General features: G+C 49.4%; 1 protein-coding gene across 2 annotated transcripts in view; it reads left to right on the top strand.

The window, feature by feature from the left end:
• The window catches only part of MFAP3L (microfibril associated protein 3 like), a 43,412-nt gene that overhangs the window by 3,934 nt on the left and 13,710 nt on the right, over nucleotides 1-25,768 (top strand). The window contains exons 1-2 of one of the 2 annotated variants that reach the window (XM_059926748.1): nucleotides 13,139-13,212; nucleotides 14,738-15,162. In XM_059926748.1, coding sequence (XP_059782731.1) covers nucleotides 14,871-15,162 — 292 coding nt within the window. In that variant the 5' untranslated portion in view covers nucleotides 13,139-13,212; nucleotides 14,738-14,870. Of the gene's footprint in view, nucleotides 1-13,138; nucleotides 13,213-14,737; nucleotides 15,163-25,768 lie in introns of those variants that run through there. The other variant, XM_059926747.1, reaches the window with a different exon arrangement.

The following is a 25,768-nucleotide window of genomic DNA, read 5'->3' as shown; positions in this document are numbered from 1 at the left end:
TTCAGTTCTCTCCATTGATCTGAAATGACATTAGTATGCATGTGTGGAATTAAGAGCTTAAGAAGACTTGTGTTCACAACTAGTAATGCAGGAAGGACGTAGGAAGTAAAGCAGAAGGGCGGGTCACATTTGGACTACTTTGTTTCTGTTCATTGCCCTCTTAACAGAGGGCAGCTGCTCTGCTGAATACACACCCGTGCAGACCAGATGTGGGCAGGGACCTGCGGGAAAGCCAGGTTTAACATAGTTACCTTGAGAACGAAGCCACGTCACCTGGGCCAACTCTGACCAGTTGGTAGGAGCTGCTTGCCATGTCGTGGGCTTGTACAGGCTTGGCTGGGAAATTCCGACAACCCGTCAGCAGTGTTTGCTGTGGGCTCCATATTTGCTGGGGGATGGGCAACAGCTACACTACCAGATGCCCTAACCTATGGGTTTAAATGTAAGAAATTCAGTCATTCTCTCCAAACATATTATTCAGTCTCTTTTACGTACAAGGGCTTAATAGCGTATAAAAATGTATGGTCTGGTTGAATTGACATCTCTGTGTGTCTGGAAAACCTCATCTGAAGAAAGCTTCTACCTTAGTGTTACAGGAGTGGCTCCAAGTTGAAACCAAACTATATGTAGAAAAATTAGTAAGAGAGAACACATTTTTCAGACAACATGGTGCAGGAAGCCCTGCGTTGGCAAAATCCGATCCTGGGAACAATAGTAAGACTTGATGAAAACTTATCTTAATGAAAATGAAACTGTGGATCTATATTGTTTAGCTTCCGTTTGCATAACTTTGTAAGATTTTTACCGATACTTCCTTATATAGTGATGCAATAATTATTGTTTTCCACTGTACAGGACAAGCTCAGTGTAAACCGTTCTATCTATCTTGAATCTCCTCTCCCTTAGGCTCTGGGATACAGGCCCCTCGTTCTCTGAGGGTCTGTCCTCCCTGGGTTCTAACCTTAGTCCTCTCATTATGTGGTCCACTGTGTTCCTTCTGGGTGATTTATTTTTCCTCATGACTGCATCAGTCACCCACACGCCGATGTCCCCAAATCTGTACCTTCAGATAAGCCTCCCTCATTCATTCACTGATTCATTCAGCAAATGTTGATAACCTGAGAGCTTATAACCTAGCGGAGGGATGGATGTGCACAAAGACGATTACAGTGAAAATATGAAGTTCTGGGTGAAGGTTGGTGAGAAAAGGAGTGTCTGGGGCTACCTGGTCAGTCCTGGTTGGCTTTGAACTTGAAGGCTGAGTAGGGGTTTGCCAGATGTGTGAGGATATGGAAGGAAGCACGGTGCAGAGGTGCCAAGGGAGCTCCAGGGATGAGGTTACAGAGGCAGGCGGGAGTCAGAGCATGAAGGATCACGTGTGTCCTGCCATGGACTTCAGTTGTACGCTGGTGGCGGGATGAGGACCTGGAATACGTCTGAATCAGATCTCTCAGCGTCAGCCCACTTCAGCAGCCACGTGGTGTGTGGATTGCAGGCAGGCGGGACTTAAGGCAGGTCCCCCAGGACGGGGTCCATCAGAGATGTTAGTCAGAGGGGATGAGGAGCACTTAAACCAGGGACAGACCTGGACGTGGCAGCCGTGTGGGCAGGGAGGGAAGGCAGGCATCGTAACGCCCATGTAGGTGGAGCATCTGTCAGGTGTGTGACGCCACCTTCTGGAGGGATTGCGGACAGAGAGACTGACTCTACCTCAGGTGCTTAACCAGGGGGACCTGAGGCTGCAGGAGCAGGAAAGCCCGCGCGCGGGGCTGTAGACGGAACCGCATTGCCGCAGGGCACAGACTTTGTGAGACAGGCGTGGGAGAAAGAAAGAAGGGATTAATTCCCCGGTGGCTGTCCAGCTTCTGGACAGAAGCCTCTGGGGCTTGCCAGTGAGACTGAGAGGAAGTCGGTGTGGGTGGACTTCCTAGTTCTGGATTTAGAAGGTAACTCTTTCAGAAGCTGGGCTGAAGTTGACTTTGTCATCAGTGGGAAAGAAGAAGCTTGCTGAGCAGATATTGAGATATCATCCCAACCCTTTCCTTCCATTGAGGATTTGAGTCGGCTGAGGGCTCGAGGAAGAGTGTAAGGGAAGAGATTGCTCCTTAAAAAAAAAAAATCAGTGAATCGGAGTAGTTACCCATTGACAGCAGCGCTGGAGGTGGCAGGCTGGATTCATTAAGGCAGTAGGTCTCCTAGACAAGATGGAATGTGCCTGTTCCCACGTCTGTACCTTTCTGTACCCTCTTGAAACTAGCGAGAGCTCTGGGATACTGGTGGCAGTGGGGACCATCCCAAGTTGGCCAGCTAACCCCTTTCTCGCCTGCAAAGGGGTAGGTAGGTGTACAGCCACTGTGCTTTCTTAAAGGTGCAGAGCCCACTTTCTCTGGTCCTCGGCAGGAGAAGGTATTGGAGTGAAGACTGACTGCGTTAGTGTTTGGCTCCCACCCAGTTCTTCCTCCTGGGTCTTCACACCCCGGGATGGCCGTGGGGTGGCTGAAACTTCCAGCGGCCGTGGAGCCTGACTGCTTCTCAGATGCTGTTGTTAGTTTCATTTGGTAGATTTCTGCCGCGATGCTGAAGCCGGGGCTGGGCTGGGCTGCTCTGTTACTGGATGTGCTGGAGGGAAGGGTTTTGTCCTTCAGGGTTTGGACAGCCCTAGATGACTTGGTCTCTGGGCGAGTCTAGGTCTTGTTGGACTCCCCAAAGGTAACGTGGCTTTCTCCATTTTAAAACACTTCTGAGGAACTTGAAGTTAATTTCCAGAAAATATCTGAGTATTACCAGTCCTTTACCTTACGGGGGGCTGGGCATTTCTCCCTGTACATCTGACCCCAGGACCTACAGTGGACTTGATTCCCTCCTGCCTTGGTAGGGCTTCCATCCCTTCCTCCAGATGTTGGCTGTCTCCCCTTCTTCTTTCACTGGGGGAATGGATCTCTGTCCCAAAGTCCTCTTTATCATTGCTCCTAAGAAGCCCTGGTGGCCCTCTTATTTAAGTAGAACTTCTAGAGGAATGCCCTGATGTGCCAGCATGCTTGAGATGAGCGCACACAGCAGATCCACTGCATGGGCCCTGCTGAAACATACTGTAATGAAGATTTTTGTTTTTAATTGGGAGACCTTGCTTATTTCCACCCCTACTTGCTAAACTAAGCCGTTAACTCCTGCTGGGGAAACTGTCCTGTCTCCTTTACTCACCCTTCAAGGCTTGGCCAATCCCAGTGAACATTCTTTGACCTTTCCAGCTGGCCCTCCTCTGAATTTCTGTGGTATGTACCCAGTAGTGCTTAATTATGTATCATTTTGTATACAGGTATCACCAAGATTGTAAGCACCTTTAGGGTAAAGACCTGGTCTTAAAAGTTTTTTTAAGCCCCACAGCAATTGGAACCGAAGTGATAATAGTGGTCTCTTAAATACTTGGAGTTCCGCTTAATTGGGATGACTGAGTCCTGATTGTTTTTATTACTCAGCTGAATCTGCCCCACTGAGAAATTCTTGAGAATACCCAGAGTGTGCTCAGCCTAGCAAGGCCTTCTCCTGTCAGAGCTGAGAGAAAAGCAAAGCTTCCTTCAGAGATTCTGCATGGAAACCACTGAATCCACATTTTCAACTTTCTTCTGGTGTTTCTGTTAAGATAATTTTCCATAGTGCCACAGTGAAACCCACTTAACTTTGGGGGAGGATTGACCTTAGGATATATGCATTGAACTCAGCTAGAAGATTATTCCGGTCCAACTGAATTTTGAAGAGTATTGCTCTATGCACAAAATTTTTAAATAATACATAATCACAATATTTTTAAATTATCATTTTAAAATAACAGTTGTGACAGTTTGGATGTTAGTGGCATTAAGCCAGTTTTCCGGGGCTGTGGTGTCCACTCCCAGGTCACCGTGGGCAGGCGACAGGAGCCCTGGGGTGATGTGGTCCTGGAGGGGCTTCCACGCCCAGGTTGGCGGCTTGGCCTCTGCTTCTTCGGCTGTCATTGTAGACAGACCTACGTGGTCCTTCCCCACGTCATAGGCTCGTGGCAAGGCGAGGCTGGGTGACGTCCTCGGGTGTGTCTTGTAAACCATAAATGCTAGGTGAGTATAAGGGCTGTTGTCTTCTTGCTGTTAATAAGAATGAAATCAAGCAGAGTGTGAATTCAGGATCTCTTCTGATCTGTTTCTCCTGACATCCAGTTCTCAGAGAGAGTCTAGTGAGAACACTCGTGTGATTTGGAAACACGTTGGTCGTACAATCACACTTTGTGAAAATGGGCTGGTAAAGGAGGGAGAAAGAAAAGAATTTTAACTACTCTCTGCAGTTACTGAGCATATTTTCTCAAATAGATGAGATTTTATCCTGATGAAAGAAGAAACCCTGGGTGATCCAGTTCCTCTGCGGTGACTCTGAATGGCCTTAATAGACACCGGCAAGACAAGGAATGAGGGATGGTTTTGACGCTGTGAAATATAAATTCCAGTTCAGCAGTCATAGGAATGTACATTTCAGGTGTAGAAGAGAGTCCCGTAAACGTCACTCACCTCGCAGGCCCGAGTCCTCCGACGGCGGATCCCGGGGCCCCCATGGTCCCCGCCCAGGTCCTGGGCCTCCGCGCCCAGGTCCACGTGGGAGCACCGGCCTCTCCTGCAAGGGAAGGATGTGCTGTGAAGACTGAGCTCTGGGGAAACCTTGGTTTATGTTTTAAAGTTAGATTTGTGGTAAAGGATGGACACAGTTACCTAGAAGTCCTAAGAAATGGGTGGAATTTGGAGGAAAGCAGGGCCAATGTGGATGCCCAGTGAGTTAGTCAGCTGTTTAAAGGAAAGGGCCCAGAGCGGTTTAAGCTCACCCAGTGGGTAGCCAGGTGCTTGCCCTGAGGGGGGCGGCAACCCACGTGACCACGACCCTCCCTCGGCAGGGACAGAAGCCCAGCCCCCGGGGAGAGGGAGGGGGGAGCACACGGACTCCCATCACACAGCGGGGAGGGTGCTGACGAGGTGACATCTGAGAGTCAGAACGGGGGTGTGCAGGAGCCTTGCCGAGCCTTGCCAGCATGCCAGGGGCTCGGACCAGAGGAAGGAATGGCGCGGGCGGCTTCCCGCGAGCCTGGCGTCTCCCGGGGTTCGCGGAGCCCAAGTGGCTGGCGGGGAGCGAGAGGGGCAAAAAGGTCAGAAATTGAGTCTGGGAGGCAGCCGGTGAGCAGATACTGTAGTGGCCGTGGGAAGGCCCTCTGGCTTTGTTTTTTTCTTTTTATAAATTTATTTATTTGTTTATTTTTGGCTGTGTTGGGTCTTTGTTGCTGCGCGTGCGTGGGCTTTCTCTAGTTGCGGCGAGCGGGGGCTACTCTTCATCGTGGTGCGCGGGCTTCTCATTGCGGTGGCTTCTCTTGTGGAGCCCGGGCTCTAGGCGCACGGGCTTCAGTAGTTGTGGCTCATGGGCTCTAGAGCACAGGCTCAGTAGTTGTGATGCACGGGCTCAGTAGTTGTGGCTCACAGGCTCTACAGCACAGGCTCAGTAGTTGTGGCTCACGGGCTCAGTAGTTGTGGCTCGCGGGCTCTAGAGCGCAGGCTCAGTAGTTGTGGCGCACGGGCTTAGTTGCTCCGCGGCATGTGGGATCTTCCCGGACCAGGGATCAAACCCGTGTCCCCTGCATTGGCAGGCGGATTCTTAACCACTGCGCCACCTGGGAAGTCCCGGCCCTCCGGCTTTTACCCTTCAGTGAGGAGCCCTGGGAAGTGTGGATTGTGTTAACTAAAGAGTGTTCCTGGTGTGTTTTCCTTGAGGCCTCCCCATGCACAGGCTGCTACCAGACATTTACGAAAGTACGTAACGAACGCCTGGTGCCCAGGATGGCAGCAGGTATTTGAGCACCAACCACACCTTTCTGTAGTTCACATAGAATTTATAGAGAATTTGTCTGGTCACAGCGTCGCCAGGATAACAGTGATACCCCCAGGTCGCAAGAGCAGTTGCAGGGCCTCTCTGTCGGGTATTAGCAAGCGAAGTGGAGCTGTCAGGGCCCGGGCAGGGGCACAGCAGGGGCCAACTCCGTGGTGGGCCTTGGTCTGAAGAGGGGGCGGTCGGTGGTGCGGCCACGGCACCCGGGTCCTCACCGCCATCCACGCGAGCAGCGGGGCTCCTTGGTGGCGCGGAGCTCGCCAGGGGTGGGGCCGAGGGAGAGCCCTGCCCCTGCCGCGCGGGAGGAGGGTCCCTCCCCGCAGCCCCCAGCCACCCCATCCCGCCTGCGCGTACAGGCGCCGCTAGGGACCCGAGCTGCTTCCTCTCTGTGTTGAGGTGAGGCATCTGGAGGGTGTGGGTGGAGGTCTAAAGGCTTCGGGAGCTCGCGCCCTGCTGTACAGGATGGAGGGGACACTCAGGAAGGTGCATCCCTGGCAAAGGACAAGTCCCCACGTGCTGTGTGGTACCCAGGCCACTTCCTGGCCATCCACCGAGTCCCGGACGGCTGGCAACCTGGCGCTCTGCCCTGACTGTTCCCTGCAGGGGGACCTTGGTCTGGACACAGACACCTCCCTGTTCCCTCCCTCCACAGCTCAGCTACACCCCTGCTCGTTGTGGTCACAGGATGGTGGATTCGGAGGAGAAATAATCAGTCATCCCTTAGGGATGGCTTCTCTGGAAAAGGGCCCCCCTCAGTCCACACAGTGCCTCACCCTTGGCAGTTGGGAGGTGGTCTGTGTACAGGCAGATGGGGTTGAGAAAGGGGCTTTCACTGCCACGGCCTTAAGTGTTTACGGCGTGTGCCAGAATCCGCGAGAAAATCTAAACTCGCCATCGCTTCGGGCCTAAACATCATATTTAGGAAGCAAGTTAAGAATATTGGTCTCTGATTTTGGCAGTCGGCCGGGAGGGCGGATTGCCCCTCTGTCCGGGCAGAACGCTGGCCTTGCGGGCAGGCAGCCGGGGGTCAGCGTGTCCATCAAACTTCGCCCCAAGATGTCGAATCCTCTGGCCACTTTTCCAGGCTGGCCTGTTGATGCGTCCAGGTTCCCATATGCCCACCAGCTCCTGTCTGGCTTCACTCTGGACAGAGGAGCTTATGCATGAAATACATCAAGAGCATCTTGGGAAATGGGCTTGCAATGAAATTAAAACAAGAAGAATTGAAGGTTGGCTGAAGTTGTGCTGTAGGTCAGCCAGTAAGAGAAGTTTAACTGCACTAGGATGGAAATATGTATCTCCCTATAGGTACGTTCCAAAGAGTAGGGAGGATGTTTGGGAAGGACCCAGTTTTTTTAAGTGGTGGTGGGAGATGCTGGACAAAATATCTAGTGGTAGAGACAGGCAGAGAAAGACAAGCAGCTCCAGGTGCTTCTGGACCAGCGTTAGGTCCCGTATAGGATCTGATCATCAGCGTTTCAAAGGGAAGAGAAGAGAAAAATGCCAACACAGCAGCCTCACCTTTTTTTTTTTTTTTAACATCTTTATTGGAGTATAATTGCTTTACAATAGTGTGTTAGTTTCTGCTTTATCACAAAGTGAATCCGTTATACACATACGTATGTTCCCATATCTCTTCCCTCTTGCATCTCCCTCCCACCCTCCCTATCCCACCCCTCTAAGTGGTCACAAAGCACCGAGCTGATCTCCCTGTGCTATGCGGCTGCTTCCCACTAGCTATCTGTTTTACATTTGGTAGTATATATAACGTCCATGCCACTCTCTCACTTTGTCACATCTTACCCTTCCCCCTCCCCATATCCTCAAGTCCATTCTCTAGTAGGTCTGTGTCTTTATTCCCGTCTTACCACTAGGTTCTTCATGACCTTTTTTTTTTCCCTTAGATTCCATATATATGTGTTAGCATACTGTATTTGTTTTTCTCTTTCTGACTTACTTCACTCTGTATGACAGACTCTAACTCCATCCACCTCACTACAAATAACTCCATTTCGTTTCTTTTTATGGCTGAGTAATATTCCATTGTATATATGTGCCACATCTTCTTTATCCATTCATCCGATGATGGACACTTAGGTTGCTTCCATGTCCTGGCCATTGTAAATAGAGCTGCAATGAACATTGTGGTACATGACTCTTTTCGAATTATGGTTTTCTCAGGGTATACGCCCAGTAGTGGTGTGGAGAGAAGGAAACCCTCTTGCACTGTTGGTGGGAATGTAAATTGATACAGCCACTGTGGAGAACAGTATGGAGGTTCCTTAAAAAACTAAAAATAGAACTACCATATGACCCAGCAACCCCACTACTGGGCATCCTCACCTTTTATCTGCATCGTGATATGTTTCAGGAACAGGTTTGGTAGCACAAAGGCACCATCCACCAGTGTATGTGTCCCATCTGTATTCAGTTCCCAGGTTTGGCTTATTCCCTGGACCGTCAGATTCCTGAGGAAGTATCTCTCCGATCAATTAAGAATTTGCATTAATTGGGCCCAAAAGTGTTTTAGCCTATTCATTTAGAATGACAATTAGAAGATGCTAAATACACGCTAAAACATCAATAAGCCCTTCTAAAAGATACGCTTGTGATTAGAATAGTCCTCTGTGCCTGTCTCAACTGCTAGAACAATGAAAAATCGCCTTTATGGAGCCGAGAGGTTTTCATGTGATATCAGGCCTGACATGGGCGTGACGTTTTATCCTGGGTTGAAGCCAATAAATTGTGTGACCCTAGGCAGTTGCTTACCTGCTGTGGTCTCCGTTTCTCATCTTGTGTAAAAAAAAACACCTCTGAGAAGAGACACCCAGGTTCTTCCAGATCTACTGCTCTTGTTCTGTGAACAAACCCATACGATGGGACCATTTGTATCTCACCTGACGATAGTCATTGTCTGCAGAGGGAAGCCTTTAATACTCTTCTTTTTCTCTTTCTTCTTTTCTAGCCATTATATTTATGAGAGCTTTATTTTATGTGATTCTTACTTTTAACCAAAAAAACGTACCCTGTGGAAAAAATGTGATGAAGATCCAAGAAGGGTTTCTTCATACGATGCACCCATAAAAAATAACATATTACATAGATGGCATTTCTGGGCCTGTCATTCATTGTTAGGTTTGAAAAACAGTGATTTAAAACAGATCCGTTTTTGAAAAGTAGGTGCCTTTTGTGTATCAGAAAAATAGAGGCCTGAACATCAGTGTAGTTGATAAAGTAGGAATGAGGCCTTTTGTTCTAGCTCCTTCTGAATTGTTCAGTGAGCTTGCCGGCCTTGTCTGGGGGTCACTCCCCCCGTTACCTGTGGGCGCGCCCCATCCTTGGTGTTACAGGGCCCCCTCCCTTGTTATCCAGGCACTCTGCCTTTCCAGCCCCCCGTCTTGTGCACGTCACCAGTGATGCCTAATGCATACCTTTCCCCGAGTGTGTTGGGTCCTCTCTAATCACCGTTTCCTCTTATAGGGTCAGCTTCTGGCCCCTGGCCCCCTTGGTGAACCCCTTTGTAATTAAACCGCAGGGTCACTTCTTATAAGCAAGTTCTTCCTGGACCCTCTACCACTTGGGTCTCCTGTCCTGTACCATGTGGATCCTTGACCCCTCTCTGATGGGGCAGTTGCCACACTGCCCTGTAATTATTGATTTACTTTGTCCTCCTCCTCGACTCTTGGGTGACAGGGGTAAGGACCGTGTCTTCCCTGTGCGCTCCACACCCCGGCACTGTGCCTCGCACGGGGAATCTTCTCAGTTAAAGTGTAGTGATTTGGAGTGATGCTGGGTGCTTCTGAAAGTCACCTAAACAGGATGCTCTTCATCCTTTCATGCAACGATCACCATCTGAGTCAGGAGTTACCTTTGTGTGGTTAGAGACATCAGGAATCCCTGCACAGACGGATTCTAGGACACATGTCGGGAAGAAAGAAGGACCATCTGAACCTCTTTCTGTAGCGTGACTTTGGACATTGAGATAGAACTTAGCTGATTTAGAGCTTAAATGGTGTGATGCTGGGCTACAGTCACCGTGGCAGGAACATGCTTGTTCCACAGAGCTCTTCATCTTTGACTTTGGATTCCCGTAGCCCATGTTCAGACATCACCTTAACTACCTAAAAACTCAAGTTAGGGGAGAAAGAATGGGCTGGTAGAATTTTGTCATTTTTCTTTAAAATTGCAAAAGAAAATCTTTTTTAAACCATGTTTGTAAAACAGGTTAACATAGGTATTTTTCATTGATTATGACACATGGGAAAGGAAGTTGGAGAAAGATATCTGTAACTAGGGTGGCCGCAGCTGGCTACCGGTTTTGAACGTTAGCACCTACGATGTAATGAGCACGTCAGGCCTTGTCCATTCCACCGGAAGTTGAGATTTCCCACCTCGCCTGATGAGTAGGGACCTATCAACATTGTGTCCTATCTAAAAGGTGGCCTCTGTGCCCGTCACATCGTTTATGCACAAATGAAAAATGGTGATAACTCTTCGTATATTTTTGTGACAAAACCCCGTTCTGTGAAGTATAAAATTATTCATCACAGTTGATGGGGAAATGCCAGCATGAACACTGCCAAGAAAAAACAATCCTGTACATTCATGTAGTTCAAAACACCCTGAAACAAGAGGCCCTTTTCCTTCCAACTCCAGAAATTCATGGTCAATAGTCACGTTTTATTGTAGGTGCAGAGATAGCAAATAAGCCTCCACAAAGCATTTTATTAAAATGCTTTTAGATAAGATGCAATTGTTGGAAAGTAAGAAAGGGGTCAAGTTAAAGAAAGGACATTGGATATTTGCTAAGCGTTTTCTCTTTTGTTTCATTCATTAAAAACAAAAAAAGTCAAGTATTCTGTGAGCGTTTTCCCAAAGGCCCTGAGCAAACATGTGAACCTTAACAATTTGTCCATTGTGTCTGTCTCTAAGCCCCGGTTTGGGAATCTGTGGCCTTCGTTGTTGTATTTTGAAGGACTGCGTTTTAAGCTGCCGGATTACAGTCCTCGTGGTTAATCCTACAGTGGCTGAAATGTCTTTCCCAGCGTGACAGTGTTATCAACTGAACTTGTCACGATGCTGTCTGCAGAGTCCGACAGGCTGAACAAAGTATGTTCGTGGAACGTTTCCCCAGCATCCAGAGGGATGCGATGTCTTTATGTTCTTCTGGCACCTCCCTCCTCTTGAGCAGGTGCCGGTGGATCCCACCCCGGTGTGGCCACAGGGCAGGTGTGGAGGGAAGCAGGACCATGGGCGGCCGAGGTGGAGGGAACTCTGCAGAACTGCACCGAGTTCCTGCCCTCCACGCGTTCTCCTTGTTCCTCGGAGCTGAGAAAAGGCGCAAGGGCCTGGGTGGGAGGGGTGTCAGGAGGCTGGCACAAGCTGCATCTGCCCCGGGACGATTAGGACTGGGATGGGTGAGCGGTGGGACTCCTGGAGGCGGGGAGGGGAGCTGGGGTGGGCCTGGGTGCTGCAGGGGAGGCCAGCGGCAAACAGCCACTCCCAGTGTCACCCGCCAGCCACCCCCAGTCTCCCAACACCTGCACAGCACATTGAATTTACCTGTCTCTCTCCACAGGGGATTGTAAGCGGACACGGCCTATGGCTTGTTGAGTTCGTAGCGCTCCCAACGCCCCCTGCCGCCCCCAAGCCCCTGGCGGTGTGCCCAACACATGATAAATACTTTTTTGAAAATCTGAACTGAAAGGGCATGGCATGAGGGATGGTGAATTCTTACCGAAACCTGTTAATTTCGTTAGTGCGCATTTTCAGAAATGAGTGCTTTCTTTTCAAAAATGAGTGTTCACAGAGAGTTGTAGAGTACAAACGCTTGGCTTCCCAACAGCGCATAGGTGACGCACTGCGTTTCCGAAGTGCCTCAGTGACTTTTCAGACGGGAAGGGAGGGGAGGGATGGGTCAGCGTGCCCGCAGCAGAGGGGAGCCTCTCCCCTACCTGGTCAGGCCTCCCAGCGAGCTCGAGCCCTTGCAGAGCGGTCGCCGTGTGCCCAGCCCAGAGCACCCACTGACGTGATTAAAAGAGGACAGAACAGCCGTCTCCCCTTCCCTTTGTCCTGGCTGGCGCAGTGTGTTGGGAAGTACAAACCATGTGGCCAGCCTTTGTTTGAAAGCAGCTCTGATTTACGCACCTTAAAACCCATTGTGATCTCCCATTTGCTGCATTGTCCCTAGTTGTGGGGGAGAAGGTCACAGTGTGTTTACTGCACATATTTATGAGAACCTGTCTCCCTCGCCGACTTGTTTCTGATCCTCCCTGAGGTCCTTGGTCGGCGTCTGCCCTGGCCTCGTGCCAGGGAGGGAGTGTCCCCAGGCGCTCGCTGCCCGTGGCGCTCATGCTTCTCAGACCTGAGTCCCACCAAAGGACCCAGCGCCGGAAACCATTTGTCATGACTTCTGGTGGTGGGATGGTAGTCATAATGTATTCAACAAAACCAAAAACAAGGTGTGATAACAACCTGAAAGAAGAATGAACTCGAGAAGCGTAATTTCAGTAAAGGATGCTTTATATGCTGCATTAGTAACTTTTATTTTCAAGCTGAGCAATGCATGCTTGATGTATATTTGATCATGAATCCTTGTAACAGTCCTTACTCGGTAAGTCCTGGGCCGGAAACACCCAGGCCGTCAGGGTGGTTGGATCCAGGTGGGACCCCAGTCGCTCTCTAACCTGAGGCCATGCTCTTAAGCGTTCTGTATGGAGCAGGTCAGCTTTCCTGCTAAAAGGAAATCACAAGATGAGCCCAAGTATAGAAAACCATTGACAGAATCACGGCAGGGTGTCTGTCACGCTCTTCGGCCCTACGATTCCTACTGGGAAGTCGCGTGTGGGCCGCCCTGGGCAGGAAGGCACCCGGCCCCGTGGGGTGTATGTGTGGAAGGCTGTAGCTCTAAGAAAACGCGTGTCTTTCCGACTGAAGAAGTCTGGTCCGAGGCTGCTTTATCACGCCTGGTACCTCTTCAGTGTTACCGTCCACACGATTGGAGTGATAATTTCTGCTTTCTGCTTTTGCAGACAGATTCATTCGTTCAGCAATCTGTTGGGCATGTAAAGTGTCAGGGACAATTTCAGACTCTGTAGATACCAAGAAAGATGAGGCAGACAGTACGGTCAGGATGACATGGGCCTCGGGGCAGGCATTGGCGCTAGTGGAACAGAAGGAAGAGTTTAGAAATAGACTCATTGTGTTTGAGACACAATCCACTGATAAAGGATGGTCTTTTCTACAGGTGGTGCAGAAAGGGCTGGATGTCCGTGTGGGGAAGAAATGAACCTCGGTCCCTCCCTCACGCCGTACACAAAAGTAACTGGAATGGGTCCATGGCAAAACTAAAACTGGGAGGGGACACAAGGGAACTTTTGGTCGTGATGGAAACATTCTATGTATTGTTTATTGTAGTGGTTTTGTGAGTGTATAAATCTGTCAAAGCCTATTAAAATGCATACGTAAAATGGGCACTTTTTTAATTTGTAAATTATGCCACGGTAAAGTTGATCTTAAAAAAGACAAATCATATCCTGTCCCTCCCCTGCTTAACATTTTTCAATGAATGTCAGCTAAAATCCAGATTCCTTACTCTGTCCTCCAAAGCCCTAGGTGACCTGGGCCCATCTCGTAGCGCCCCGTTTGCTTTGGTTGTTGGCTCTTCCTGGAATGCTCTTCTCTGGGGTCTAGGCATGCTTGATTCCCAAAGAGCCCTCAGCTCTGGGGCCACCTCCTCAGTGAAGTTCTCCTGGATTGCCAGCTGTCACGGAGGGCCTGGCTGGGGCTGGCGACCGTCCCCTTATTTTTGCGGTCACGTCATGGGTGTAGGATGCCCTCCCAGTCCTGCTCCAGCCTCCGGGGAGTAGGAGCTGGGACGACAAGCGATGGGTGGATCGCGGCTGGGCGTTGGCAGAGGGATTGTGGCGGGAGGGTGAGGGCTGAGGGTGCGGGGGGCGCAGTCCATGTGCCCGGGTGCAGGCGGGGGCAGAAAGGAAGCGAGCCAGCTGGGTGGGAGGGAGGACCTGAGGAGAGTAGGACGGCCAGGAAACCCAGTGAGGGGACTGAGAAGGTGGGGTGCAGGGAAAGACGGGTATTGAGAACTTCAGAATGACCTGGAACTCCAGAATTCAGAATTTGGAGAGAAGAAGGGTCCAGGGTGTGGCCGTGTGATTAGTGGACGAAATGGAGGGCAGAGGTGTAGGTGAAGGTTAGATCCTTGGGTGAAGAAGTGCAGCCACCTGTCATGTCACCCCCTGTATCCAGGGAGGCAGGTGAAGATGGAAAGCAAGGCGTTCAGTGAGTGATGAGGGCGGGTGGTGAGGGTCGCCCGGAAGCTCCAGGAGCCAGGGCAGTTGCCTGAAAGGGGAAGGGGGTGTCCTGGTGGGGGTAAGGGGGACACCGCACTGGTTCGGGGGGGCCCTTCCGATGTGGCAGAGCCCAGGTGCACACTGCAGGAGCTGGAATTCATTTCAGCCAGCAGAGAGAAGTTAGTTAGGAGGACCCAGGTGCACCACCGGGGTCCACGACGGGGACAGGTGAGGGATGGGAGGAGGCCTCGAGGTGCGGGATGAAAGAAGCAGGGGTCAGCTTTTGAGCCCCATGAAGTCGTGTGGTACAAAGTTAACGTGTTCTTGCTAAGAGTCATATGTTTCAGTAGCAAAAATAACAGACGGGTATCATCACGATTTCCATGAATATTTGGAACATCTTCTGAATTTGTGTGCTATTTAAAAATTACACAGATGTGTACTTTAGCAGGGTTTCTAACATTTTATAAATAATCCTTTTAAAGTATGGGTGCTAACATTTACATGTTTTTTTTGTTCGTTTTTTTTCTTTACAGAGGTTCTTAATCCAGAGCCAACTCCATGGACCCAGGCCGGGTTTGGCCCTTGGCCTGCTGTGAGCCGGGTGTTGTCTGCTAGAAGACTCCCCTGGCCGACCGGCTCTGTTGCCTTACAGAGCAAGCGAAGAAGATGGACGGAGTGGCGCGCCCTCTGCCTGGGTGCTTTCTGCCTTCTGTGCCCTTGTTAATCCTAGTGTCCACTCTGGCGACTGCTAAGAGTGTGGCCAACAGCACTTTAAATGGCACTGACATGGTCGTGGGCTCAGTGCCCGTGGTCATTGCCAGAACCGACCATATCATCGTCAAGGAAGGGAACAGTGCCTTGATCAACTGTAGTGTTTATGGCCTCCCTGAGCCCCAGCTCAAGTGGTATAACTCCGTGGGCAAGCTGCTGCATGAGGACACCGAGAACCGAGGGGCAGGTAGGCTGTCCAGTTGTGTCCCGTGTCAGAAAATACGGGGAGGGCCTTGGGGGCCGGCACCCTCAATGTCCGTTGTTCTTATGCAGATCATTTCAGCATCTCCTTTTGTCTTGTTTTTCTAAGGCAAGAGAGAGATATCCAAGAAGTGAATATCCTTAAGGATTCAAAGCAGTAATGAATTCATTCTTTCACTCTTGACTCAGAAGACAAAACTCAAACAGCTTCTCCCCTCTAATGAAAGTATTACAGTAACGAAAATATTGTATGTATGTTTGAGTCTTTTAAAAGGCCTCTTGGAATGTTGCAATGTAATGCGTACAGAATATTGTAGGGGTGGATGTAAAGTGGATTTTCCTTAAGCATATGTTCTGTCTATATGGGAGTTTTAATTTGTTTCAAGGAACATAGCAGTTGTCTATCATTAAAGATCAGTTTAATTCGTGGACTGTGGGTTTAAAGGCCACGTCTTTTGAGAGCGGTCTCTGTGCAGCTTCTCACCAGCAGCCAGAGGTCATGTGTGCTCCCGGGGACCTGGCTGAAGTTTCTAGACTGTTGGCCAGTGGGGGAGAAATAACCCGTGGCATAGGGGGAGTGCTTGGCTTCTCATGAATGAGTTTCTGGCCAAAAGGTGCAAATCCCCTTCCCACGTACCAGCTCACGTCAGGAAGGACTGAGGCCGGAGGGGGCACCGTGGGTCCTCAGGAGTCTACATGCTTCCTATCTCAGGTGTGAGAACCAAGCCTGATTGATTGACCTGAAGGCCCGGGAGGTACTTTCTGAGCATCTCCGGTGATGACCTGGCGGGTGGGGGTGAGGGTGAAATGACCACGGATCTGACTTAGCAGCTGCTCCGTTTCTGCCGCCCTTTCCCTCGTGTACCTCCCAGCCCACAGCCCTCTAACCCCCAGAAGAGTCTCTGCCCCAGGAAGGCCTGCATTGCTAATCTCTTTTCCTCATTTTATCTTAATCGCTCTGAAAAAGAACAGAGGCTGGGACTTCCCTGGCAGTCCAGCGATTAAGACTTCACCTTCCAATGCAGGGGGTGCGGGTTCGATCCCTGGTCGGGGAGCTAAGATCCCACATCCTGTGCGGCCAAAAAGTAAAAACACAGAGCAGAAGCAACATTGTAACAAGTTCAATAAAGACTTTAAAAATGGTCCACATCAAAAAAATCTTAAAAAAAAAAAAGACCAGAGGCTAACACTCTGTCTCCTTAGGTGCCAGGTGATGGGGTGTCTGACAAGTCCAGGCTTCTCCCAGTCGTGCCCCGACATTCACTGCCTGTGCTGCCCTTTACACGGCCGTTCAAGGCCAGGCAGCATCCTGCAGCTTCTCCCCTCTAGTGAAAGTATCATGGTCACGAAAACACTATGTGTGTGTTTGCATGCTTCACCTGGTAGAGGGGAACTCCCTCCCCACCACGTAAAACGATGGGACCGTAGAACTTTCCCATTGGAAGGGACCCTGGAGACAGTGCAGTCCGAACCCCTCTTTTACGGGACTTTTCCCCGGTCCTGTGGTCATTAAGTGGCTGTGACCGGACCTTCCATGCTGACAGTGGGCAGATGGGACGGCACGGCCCCTTCCTCCTGCTGCAGGTCAGGAGGAAGTGATGTCACCTGCGCAGGGGCGGTAACCATGGCAACGTGTGCACACACAGGTCCCTGGACCCCACGGGGTCTTTCTGCTGGGCTGGGCCTCGGGGAGGATTCTCGGGGGACCAGACCAGGGACTGCAGACCAAGCCTGTGGCTCCCGTTGGCCTGGAGCAGAGGTGGTCCCAGGTATAAAGAGCCAGGGTGGGGCTCTGAGCCCCGTATCCGGGAGAGGAGGGAAGCGTGGGAACAGAGTGGGGCTGGGGCATGGACCTCAGCCGTGGCTTTGTGAGGGCTACCTTGGAGTCGTAGCGGCCCCGCCAGGGAGATTGTGCGAAGTCTTGACGGTGTGGGTCCAGTCTTGGCAAGTGACCCCTGTATGTCGTTTCTCTCATTGGGAGGTTGGTGGAGCCGGGGTCCCCCGGGCTCACTTCTGTTCCGTCCACTGGCGCCGGGAGAGGAAGGAGCAGCCACCAGTGCCTCGGAGACAGAGCCTGGGCGCAAGGCGGGGCATCAAAACCCTCTGGTCGTGTTTGTAGCCGGTGGCCGTGCCGAGAAATCAGTTGGCTGTTCTAAAACCTCGGAAGGAAGACACACTGGAGTTTTTAAAAGAACTCGTGATCCTGGCACTTGATGTTCCAGCTCAGCTTTGGTAGTTACCGTGCATAGTAACAGTCATTTCAGGACACAAGTAACACGGGGCAACATTCAGAACAACCAGGCAAGACAGAGGAAACGGCAGAACATTTATCCTCATCGTAAAATACGCGCACGGTGGTGCCACTCGAGGACCCATGGTCTCTAAGTCTCCATTTCTGACAGGAAGGTGCCCACGTGCTAACCAGGATGTAGATTTCAGTTTCTGGGCTGATTGGCTAGGAGTTTAAATGCAGCAGTGTTAATAACTCAACAAGGAGGTGATGGATACAGCATGGAAAGTGGTGCTCCTGGAATGTTACCTGTGTACACGGTAGACCACTGCTGAAACCAAACAAAATGAGTGTAATTCCCATGAGCAACCACTTGCGTTGACTAAGCCCTTGTACCACGTTGCACACCTTGTTTCTGGTCCTTCCAGTGAGTGTAAGGGTTTGGTGGCCTTGGTGCTCACCCATCCAGATGAGAAGCAGGTGCGTGGTGCCCACCGTGCCCACCAGCACCTCCTCATCCTCCAGGTGTTGGCAGGCGAGGGGTGGTGAGAGCCTCTGACCAGACGGAGTGGATGAGAGGCTGGGTGGTCCCTGCACCAGCCCCGTCACCGTCACAAAGAAGCAGGAGGGTTAGGACCCCGCCATGACCTGCGTACGAGGCGTGCACACACCCAGGTGTGTCCAGAGCCGTCTGATGAGTTGCCCACCACGTGTGCTTTGCGGTTCCAGGAGGAGTTCCGTTTCTTGTGGGTGCTGAGAAAGTGAGACGGCTGTTCCTGGCGCCAGCCCTGCGGGTCCTAGAAGGGACGGGCTATTTCCTGTCGCTGGCAGGAGCGGCGGCTGCTTCGCTTTGTGTCCCTCGTGTTGTCACTTCATTCCCTCAGGTCAGGAGAGGCTAATGTGTGAGCTATTTCTGGAGGAAGACTTTTTTCGGAGTTCACCAAAGGACACGTTCGGGGTGGTCCACCAACCATGTTACAGAAATAACCCACAAGTCCAATAACACGAGGAACCACAAATGGCCACAAAATGTCCTGTTTTCAATTTTCCTTTTGCAAGAGGTAACTAGGAGTATATAGGTGCCAGAAAGTGGTTCCCTGTTATTTCAGGTACCAATTATCCAGTGTATTTTTGCTGTAGCTTCATACTCTGACTTTAAACCATTCAAATGCACATTGGCACCTTTATCAGATGAATAAATAAGAAGCATTTCAAGAAAGTCAGCTTTACAGAAATAGAGACCCAGATGTAGAGGGCAAACTTATGGTTACCAAGGGGGGAGGGGAGGGTAGGATGAATTGGGAGATTGGAATGGACATATACGCACTACTATGTATAAAATAGATAACTAATGAAAATCTACTGTTTAGCACAGGGAACTCTACTCAGTGCTCTGTGGTGACCTAAATGGGAAGGAAATCTAAAAAAGGGGATGTATGTATGTATACGTATAGCTGATTCACTTTCCTGTACAGCAGAAACTAACACAACATTGTAAAGCAACTAGACTCCAATAAAAATTTAAAAAAAAAAAAAAAGTCAGCTTTGGAAAAGGCATAGGCCTTTGTAAACATGCCTGGTTCGTTAGCGATTAACTTGGAAATTCTTCCTTCAGGTGAGGTTTTAGACTTTCCTGTGGATTTGTTTTCCATTCCCCTGTAGCATTCTGCCACCAAAAATAACTAAGAATTATCTCTGAAAATAAACATGTACAGCGTAAGTAAGCTGAGCTGAATTGTACAAAGTTCACAGTTGTCTCACAGCTACTTGACCTTTGTGGAATTCATTGTTATAAATTTTGCTTTAGTTTACACGGCTCTTGTGTTTTTATCCTCTGCTTTGCAAATGTTTTTAGTAGCCCGTGAGATGCTTTCAACTCCTTCTGCCAGGGGGCCTCAACAAACTGTGCCAGCCACGTCTTGAGGCCGGAGTGTATCACCCCCTGCAACATATCCAGGAGGGGGTCAGCGCCCACAGCACTAAGTTTACATCATCCTTTGCCTCTCAGATGAAGCGTGGAGTAGTGCATTAACCTATGGAAGTGTTATACTGAATTTCTCTTAAATATGTTACATATTTGAGATTTAAAAAATCAACTCCTCAAAAGGCGTTAGACAAAATTTATGTAACTATAATGTATTACTGCAAATTCAGCAGAACAGCACAATGGCATCTCTTTGAGCAAGTGCCTCAACTTTTCGGAGCCAGTTTTCCTATCTGTAAAGCAGAGATAATCCTATTTTACCGCCAGGCAGGGCTGTGCAATTTGTGTCGTGTATGAAATGTCAGTCCAGTACGTGAAACTTGGTGTCAAGCCATCAGTAAAAGGCAGCTGCCACCGTCATTGGTCACATCACTGGTGTCCTGTGCTGTCATAGTCAAGATCCCAAGTGCGTCTGTCTCTGCTTCGCAGTATGGTGTGTTTTGTAAAGAAAGGAAATAGTTTTCTGGGCAATTTCTTATTCGCTCTCTCAAGTTCTCAACCTTTTAAAAAAACATTCAGTAAAGACCAAAAACATTTATATTCCTTAAGTGTTGTTTAGAAGCTCGAGTTAACGCTGTGACGGATGTGATGGCGAGAGTGGCTCTCCCCCCTCCACCAGCAACATCCCCTCCCTGACACATCCCCCCTCCGCGTGCAAGGGGCCCGCTGCCCTCCAACGCGCCCAGGCCTCGGAGCAGTGAGTGTGGATGTTACGGAGTATATTACGCACAGGATGAACTTTCCCTTTGCCTAACCCACTGGTTCTCTCACCCAGAGGACACCGGCCAATTCTGGAGGTGTTTTTGGTTGTCGTAGCCGGGGCAGGAGGGGAAGGACCGGGGAGATGTGCTGCTGGCATCTGGATGGTGGAAGCCAGGGATGCTCTCAATATCCTGCAATGCACAGACAGCCCCCTACAAAGAATTATCTGATGCAAAATGCCAGCCCAAGAGAAGAAACCCTGGTTTCAACTGAAGAAGCGTCCTCAGCCAGCTAAAGAATCATTCCAAAGTCGGTTAAGTCACTTGCGTGAACCCATAATGTATTTTTCCATAAAAGTGGTACTTCGGTTCATTTTCCAAATTGAGTCACGTCGAGGGCCAGCCTGGTGATGAACCACCATTTATAGTGGTTTTTTTTAATGAGTTGTGCTGCCTCTTTGGGGTGTGAGCCCAGACTGCGTTAGTCTTAGCAGTGGGACGACCCTTCCCCATCCCTCTCAGATGAGGATGTGAGGGCTGAGATGCTATTTCCATCCACCCAGGGCAGCGTGCTCTTAGAAGACCACCTATGCCCACTCTCAGAAGAGACTCTTGCCAGCCTGCATGGAGTGACGTGCTTGGCACTTTTTTAAAAATGGAGATTATCAGGCCGAATGAGCCGGAGGGTCATATGTTTCCTTTGCCAGGAAATGAAAAGACGGGTTCTCTTCAGATATTATTTATGCCTTGAAGCAAAGCACAACTGCAGGCTGTGAACAGCCCGCCCTCCCCCCCAACCTTCCTGAGCTGAGAGCTGAGCTAATCCCTGATGATCCCAGGCCACCTCTGTCCCACGTGACGTAGGAAGCAGCTTGGTAGAGCTGCCCCAGGACCATCCGAAGAGCCCGCTTGGGAGGCTGGGGGTGGTGTCGCAGGAGGCCTTGCGGCTTGCAGTGTTTCTAACCTGGGTCTCTGCAGTGGCTTCGGGGAGCTGTCGTCTCCTGCAGAAGCCCCGTAACAGGTGCAGCCATGCGGAGCTCCATTTGTTCTCAATTCTGTTTTGTAAAAAGGCTTGGGTCCTTTCCTCTCAATAGCTTCTGTTTCACGTGTTGGAAAATAGGCCCCGTGCTTATAGACACATGCGCATGTTTGGTTCTTATGTGAAGCGTGTGCATTCAGCGCGGTGTCGTTCAAGTGAGTGTTGCACTTCCTTTCTGTTTGCATAAACGTTATTGGAACTCTCACCACCTGAGAAGTCTTAAGCGGGTTTCAGGAAAACAACCTGCTTGTTTTAGCAGACCGAACTCTCCTCCTTGAAAAGTTTAAGAGCCTCCGTGTCTAAACGGCATTGTGAACAGAGGCTTAATGTTCTCATACCACCTATCGGGAATGTAGACGAACCACACATCAGCTTGTTGACGCTTTCACGGAAAGACGTCTCCAAGGAAAAAGAGAAATCCTTTTCTTCTAATAAATAATTTGAGGGAAATTCTAAGAGCTTTTCATTGGGGCATGGTGTTAATTTTTAATGCTGAGCGATCCTCAGGACTGCTAGAAAGATTGGGGATTTCGGCAGAGATGGGTTTGGAGGGAAGTTGTAGTTACAGCATCTTTGTGGGTGTGCTGTCACCTTTCTCGTGATGCTTCGGTTCCGGGAGGAAGGAGATGGTGCTGCTGTTTCTGTCCAGCGGTCATTTGGTCGGAAGGTGTTGGCACCAGCGTTCGTCCTGATCTGTCATGTAAGTCACAGTAACCCGTGTGCCGTGGCCTTTCTTGGTGGCACGGGTTTTAACTGTCGCCACGCAACGCTGCTGACCTGCTTCTCTAGTTGCTGGATGGTCCCCTGACCCAGTTCTGTCGACATGACCTCGTGCCGCCCTCAGTGACTCCCCCTCCACGTGCCTGGGCCCCGCAGTGACACGGTGATACAAGGTCAGCCGCCTTCCTGGCCTGCAACCCCGGTGACGGCTTCATCCAGAAGATGTAGGACATGAGGAATAGAACTGTGTCCCTGGGGAGAAAGATGCTGACAAGGAGATTTTTTTCACTACCTTTATTTTCTTACACTCATTAATATTTTCCCAGTCAATCTAGGCCTGCCTGATTTGAAGCGTTTTAAGAGTTCTAGAAGTGGGTCACAGGCTCCATTCATCTTGCACTTCGGTCGATGCCAAAACCCAGCCTTGCAATCTGCCTTCCCATCCTCCCAGCAACACACTATATAATCAGGGCCCCCCTTCCTCTGGCGCTCTGCAAGGTGGAAAAGTCATCTGTTTTTAAAAATTACTTCAATCTCTTCAAATTTAATTATGATTTAACCACGAGTGATTTTGTGCACTTAGACACTACCTGCATTGCTTTTTTCTGTGACTTCTCCGTCCATCTCCTTTCCCATTTTTTTTTCCTTTCGGGGTCTTTGTCTTGATTTATAGGAGTTCTTTATGTTTCGTAGTTATTAAGCCTTTGTCTGTCAAATATTCCAGAATTTTCTCCCACTCTTTCATTTGCTCTCAACTTTAGTGTAACAGATGTTACAGTGTAAAACTTTTAATTTGGGAGAAATCCGATCCATCAGGGTTCTCTGTTAGAGTTTCTGGGATTCTTTTTTTTTTTTTTTTTTTTTTTAAATTTATTTATGGCTGTGTTGGGTCTTCGTTTCTGTGCGAGGGCTTTCTCTAGTTGTGGCAAGCGGGGGCCACTCTTCATCGCGGTGCGCAGGCCTCACTATCGTGACCCCTCTCGTTGCGGAGCACGGGCTCCAGACGCGCAGGCTCAGTAATTGTGGCTCACGGGCCTAGTTGCTCCGCGGCATGTGGGATCCTCCCAGACCAGGGCTCGAACCCGTGTCCCCTGCATTGGCAGGCAGATTCTCAACCACTGCGCCACCAGGGAAGCCCCTGGGATTCTTGAAATGTTGAAAAAAGCTTTCCGGTCCCAAGGTTAGAAAAATGTTTTCATATCTTTTATTAACTTTATACTTTTCATTTTATGTTTAGAGTACTTGGAATTTATTTTTAGGTATCACATAAACTAGGAATTTAACTTCATTTTCTTTCAAATGAGTAGTCAGTTATCCCAGTATTCTTCCCCCCGATTGGAAATGACCTTTTCCTTCATTTAAAATTCCCACGCTTGCCGGCGTCTTCGTCTGGACTTGGAGGTTTCCTCTGCTGACTGAACCAGGGGTCAGAGCAGGGGGTGTGCAGGTGGCGCATCCCCCCTTGGTGTGCGCGATGTCTGTGAGCTGCAGCAGTGCACACGGGCGCCCCTCTTCTGCTCACCGGCCCTGCTGCCCCCTGTGGCCTTGGGAGTGCTTCTTCTTCCTCCTGCTCCTCTGCCTGCGCCCACATCCCGCTCGGGGCCGCACCCCCGCTGAGCAGCACCCTTGCCGTCCCCGCCACCCGCACAGGGCACGCGCCACAGGCCCCGGCTTGGCTGGGGGTCTGCAGCCCTCTCGGGGCCCGCTGGTTTCTGCAGCCGGGGGTCATGTCTTACTCATCTTTGTAGCTGCATCTTCTGGCAGGGAGCCTGGTGACAGACAGTGTATTCAGTAATGTTTGTTGACCGAATGCATGAACAAGATAAAAAATACCGCTGTCCTTCTAAAGACGTCAGCTTCGTCACACAGCGCAGCACTCAGCGTGGTTCAGCTACAAGCGAACCTGTGTTAGCGTTTGTCTTTGCAAAGGCGATGCCCCAGTTCACATGGGGGAGATTTCCACATGGGCCTCTCGTGCCTGGAGTATCCGGGGAGACCGTAGAGGATGCCCGAGAGCCGCACGGCCCGTCTCCTGGGGTGTCAGCCTCCAGCCGTGCATCAGGACAGAGCGGGAGGATGGGATGGGGAAGGCCATCCCGAGGGGCAGAGGGGGAGCTCCCATCCGAGCACAGGACGGGAACCGGGGACTGCCCTCCCGAGTGTCAAGGAGGCGGGTTGTTGTGGTTTTTAATTTTCTTTTTTATACAGCAGGTTCTTACTAGTTATCTATTTTAAACATATTAGTGTATATATGTCAATCCCAATCTCCCAATTCATCCCACCACCACCACCCTCCCCCCACTTTCCCCCCTTGGTGTCCATACGTTTGTTCTCTACATCTGTGTCTCAATTTCTGCCCTGCAAACCAGTTCATCTGTACCGTTTTTCTAGGTTCCACATATATGCGTTAATATATGATACTTGTTTTTCTCTTTCTGACTTACTTCACTCTGTATGACAGTCTCTAGGTACATCCACGGCTCTACAAATGACCCAATTTCGTTCCTTTCTATGGCTGAGTAATATTCCATTGTATATATGTACCACATCTTTATCCGTTTGTCTGTCAGTGGGCAATTAGGTTACTTCCATGTCCTGGCTACTGTAAATAGTGCTGCAATGAACATTGGGGTGCATGTGTCTTTTTGAATTAATGGTTTTCTCAGGGTATATGCCCAGTAGTGGGATTGCTGCGTCATATGGTAATTCTATTTTTAGTTTTTTAAGGAGCCTCCATACTGTTCTCCATAGTGGCTGTATCAATTTACATTCCCACCAGCAGTGCAAGAGGGTTCCCTTTTCTCCACACCCTCTCCAGCATTTGTTGTTTGTAGATTTTCAGGTGATGCCCATGCTAACTGGTGTGAGGTGATAGCTCATTGTAGTTTTGATCTGCATTTCTCTAATAATTAGTGATGTTGAGCAGCTTTTCATGTGCCTCTTGGCCATCTGTATGTCTTCCTTGGAGAAATGTCTAGGTCTTCTGCCCATTTTGTGATTGGGTTGTTTGTTCTTTTAATATTGAGCTGCATGAGCTGTGTATATATTTTGGAGATTAATCCTTTGTATGTTGATTCGTTTGCAAATATTTTCTCCCATTCTCAGGGTTGTTTTTTCATCTTGTTTATGGTTTCCTTTGCTGTGCAAAAGCTTTTAAGTCTCATTAGGTCCCATTTGTTTACTTTTGTTTTTATTTCCATTACTCTAGGAGGTGGGTCAAAAAGGATCTTGCTGTGATTTATGTCATACAGTGTTCTGCCTATGTTTTCCTCTAAGAGTTTTATAGTGTCCGGTCTTACATTTAGGTCTCTAATCCATTTTGAGTTTATTTTTGTGTATGGTGTTAGGGAGTGTTCTAATTTCATTCTTTTACATGTAGCTGTCCAGTTTTCCCAGCACCACTTATTGAAGAGGCTGTCTTTTCTCCATTGTATAGTCTTGCCTCCTTTATCAAAGATAAGGTGACCATAGGTGCATGGGTTTATCTCTGGGCTTTCTGTCCTGTTCCATTGATCTATATTTCTGTTTTTGTGCCAGTACCACACTGTCTTGATGACTGTAGCTTGTAGTATAGTCTGAAGTCCGGGAGTCTGATTTCTCCAGCTCCATTTTTTTCCCTCAATGTTGCTTTGGCTATTCGGGGTCTTTTGTGTCTCCATACAAATTTTAAGATATTTTGTTCTACTTCTGTAAAAAATGCCATTGGTAATTTGATAGGGATTGCACTGAATCTGTAGATTGCTTTGGGTAGTATAGTCATTTTCACAATATTGATTCTTCCAATCCAAGAACATGGTATATCCCTCCATCTGTTTGTGTCATCTTTGATTTGTTTCTTCAGTGTCTTATAGTTTTCTGAGTACAGGGCTTTTACCTCCTTAGGTAGGTTTATTCCTAGGTATTTTATTCTTTTTGTTG

The sequence above is a fragment of the Balaenoptera ricei genome, chromosome 6, assembly GCF_028023285.1.
Source record: "Balaenoptera ricei isolate mBalRic1 chromosome 6, mBalRic1.hap2, whole genome shotgun sequence".
NCBI lineage: Eukaryota > Metazoa > Chordata > Mammalia > Artiodactyla > Balaenopteridae > Balaenoptera > Balaenoptera ricei.
This window is presented reverse-complemented; position numbering and strand designations above follow the sequence as displayed.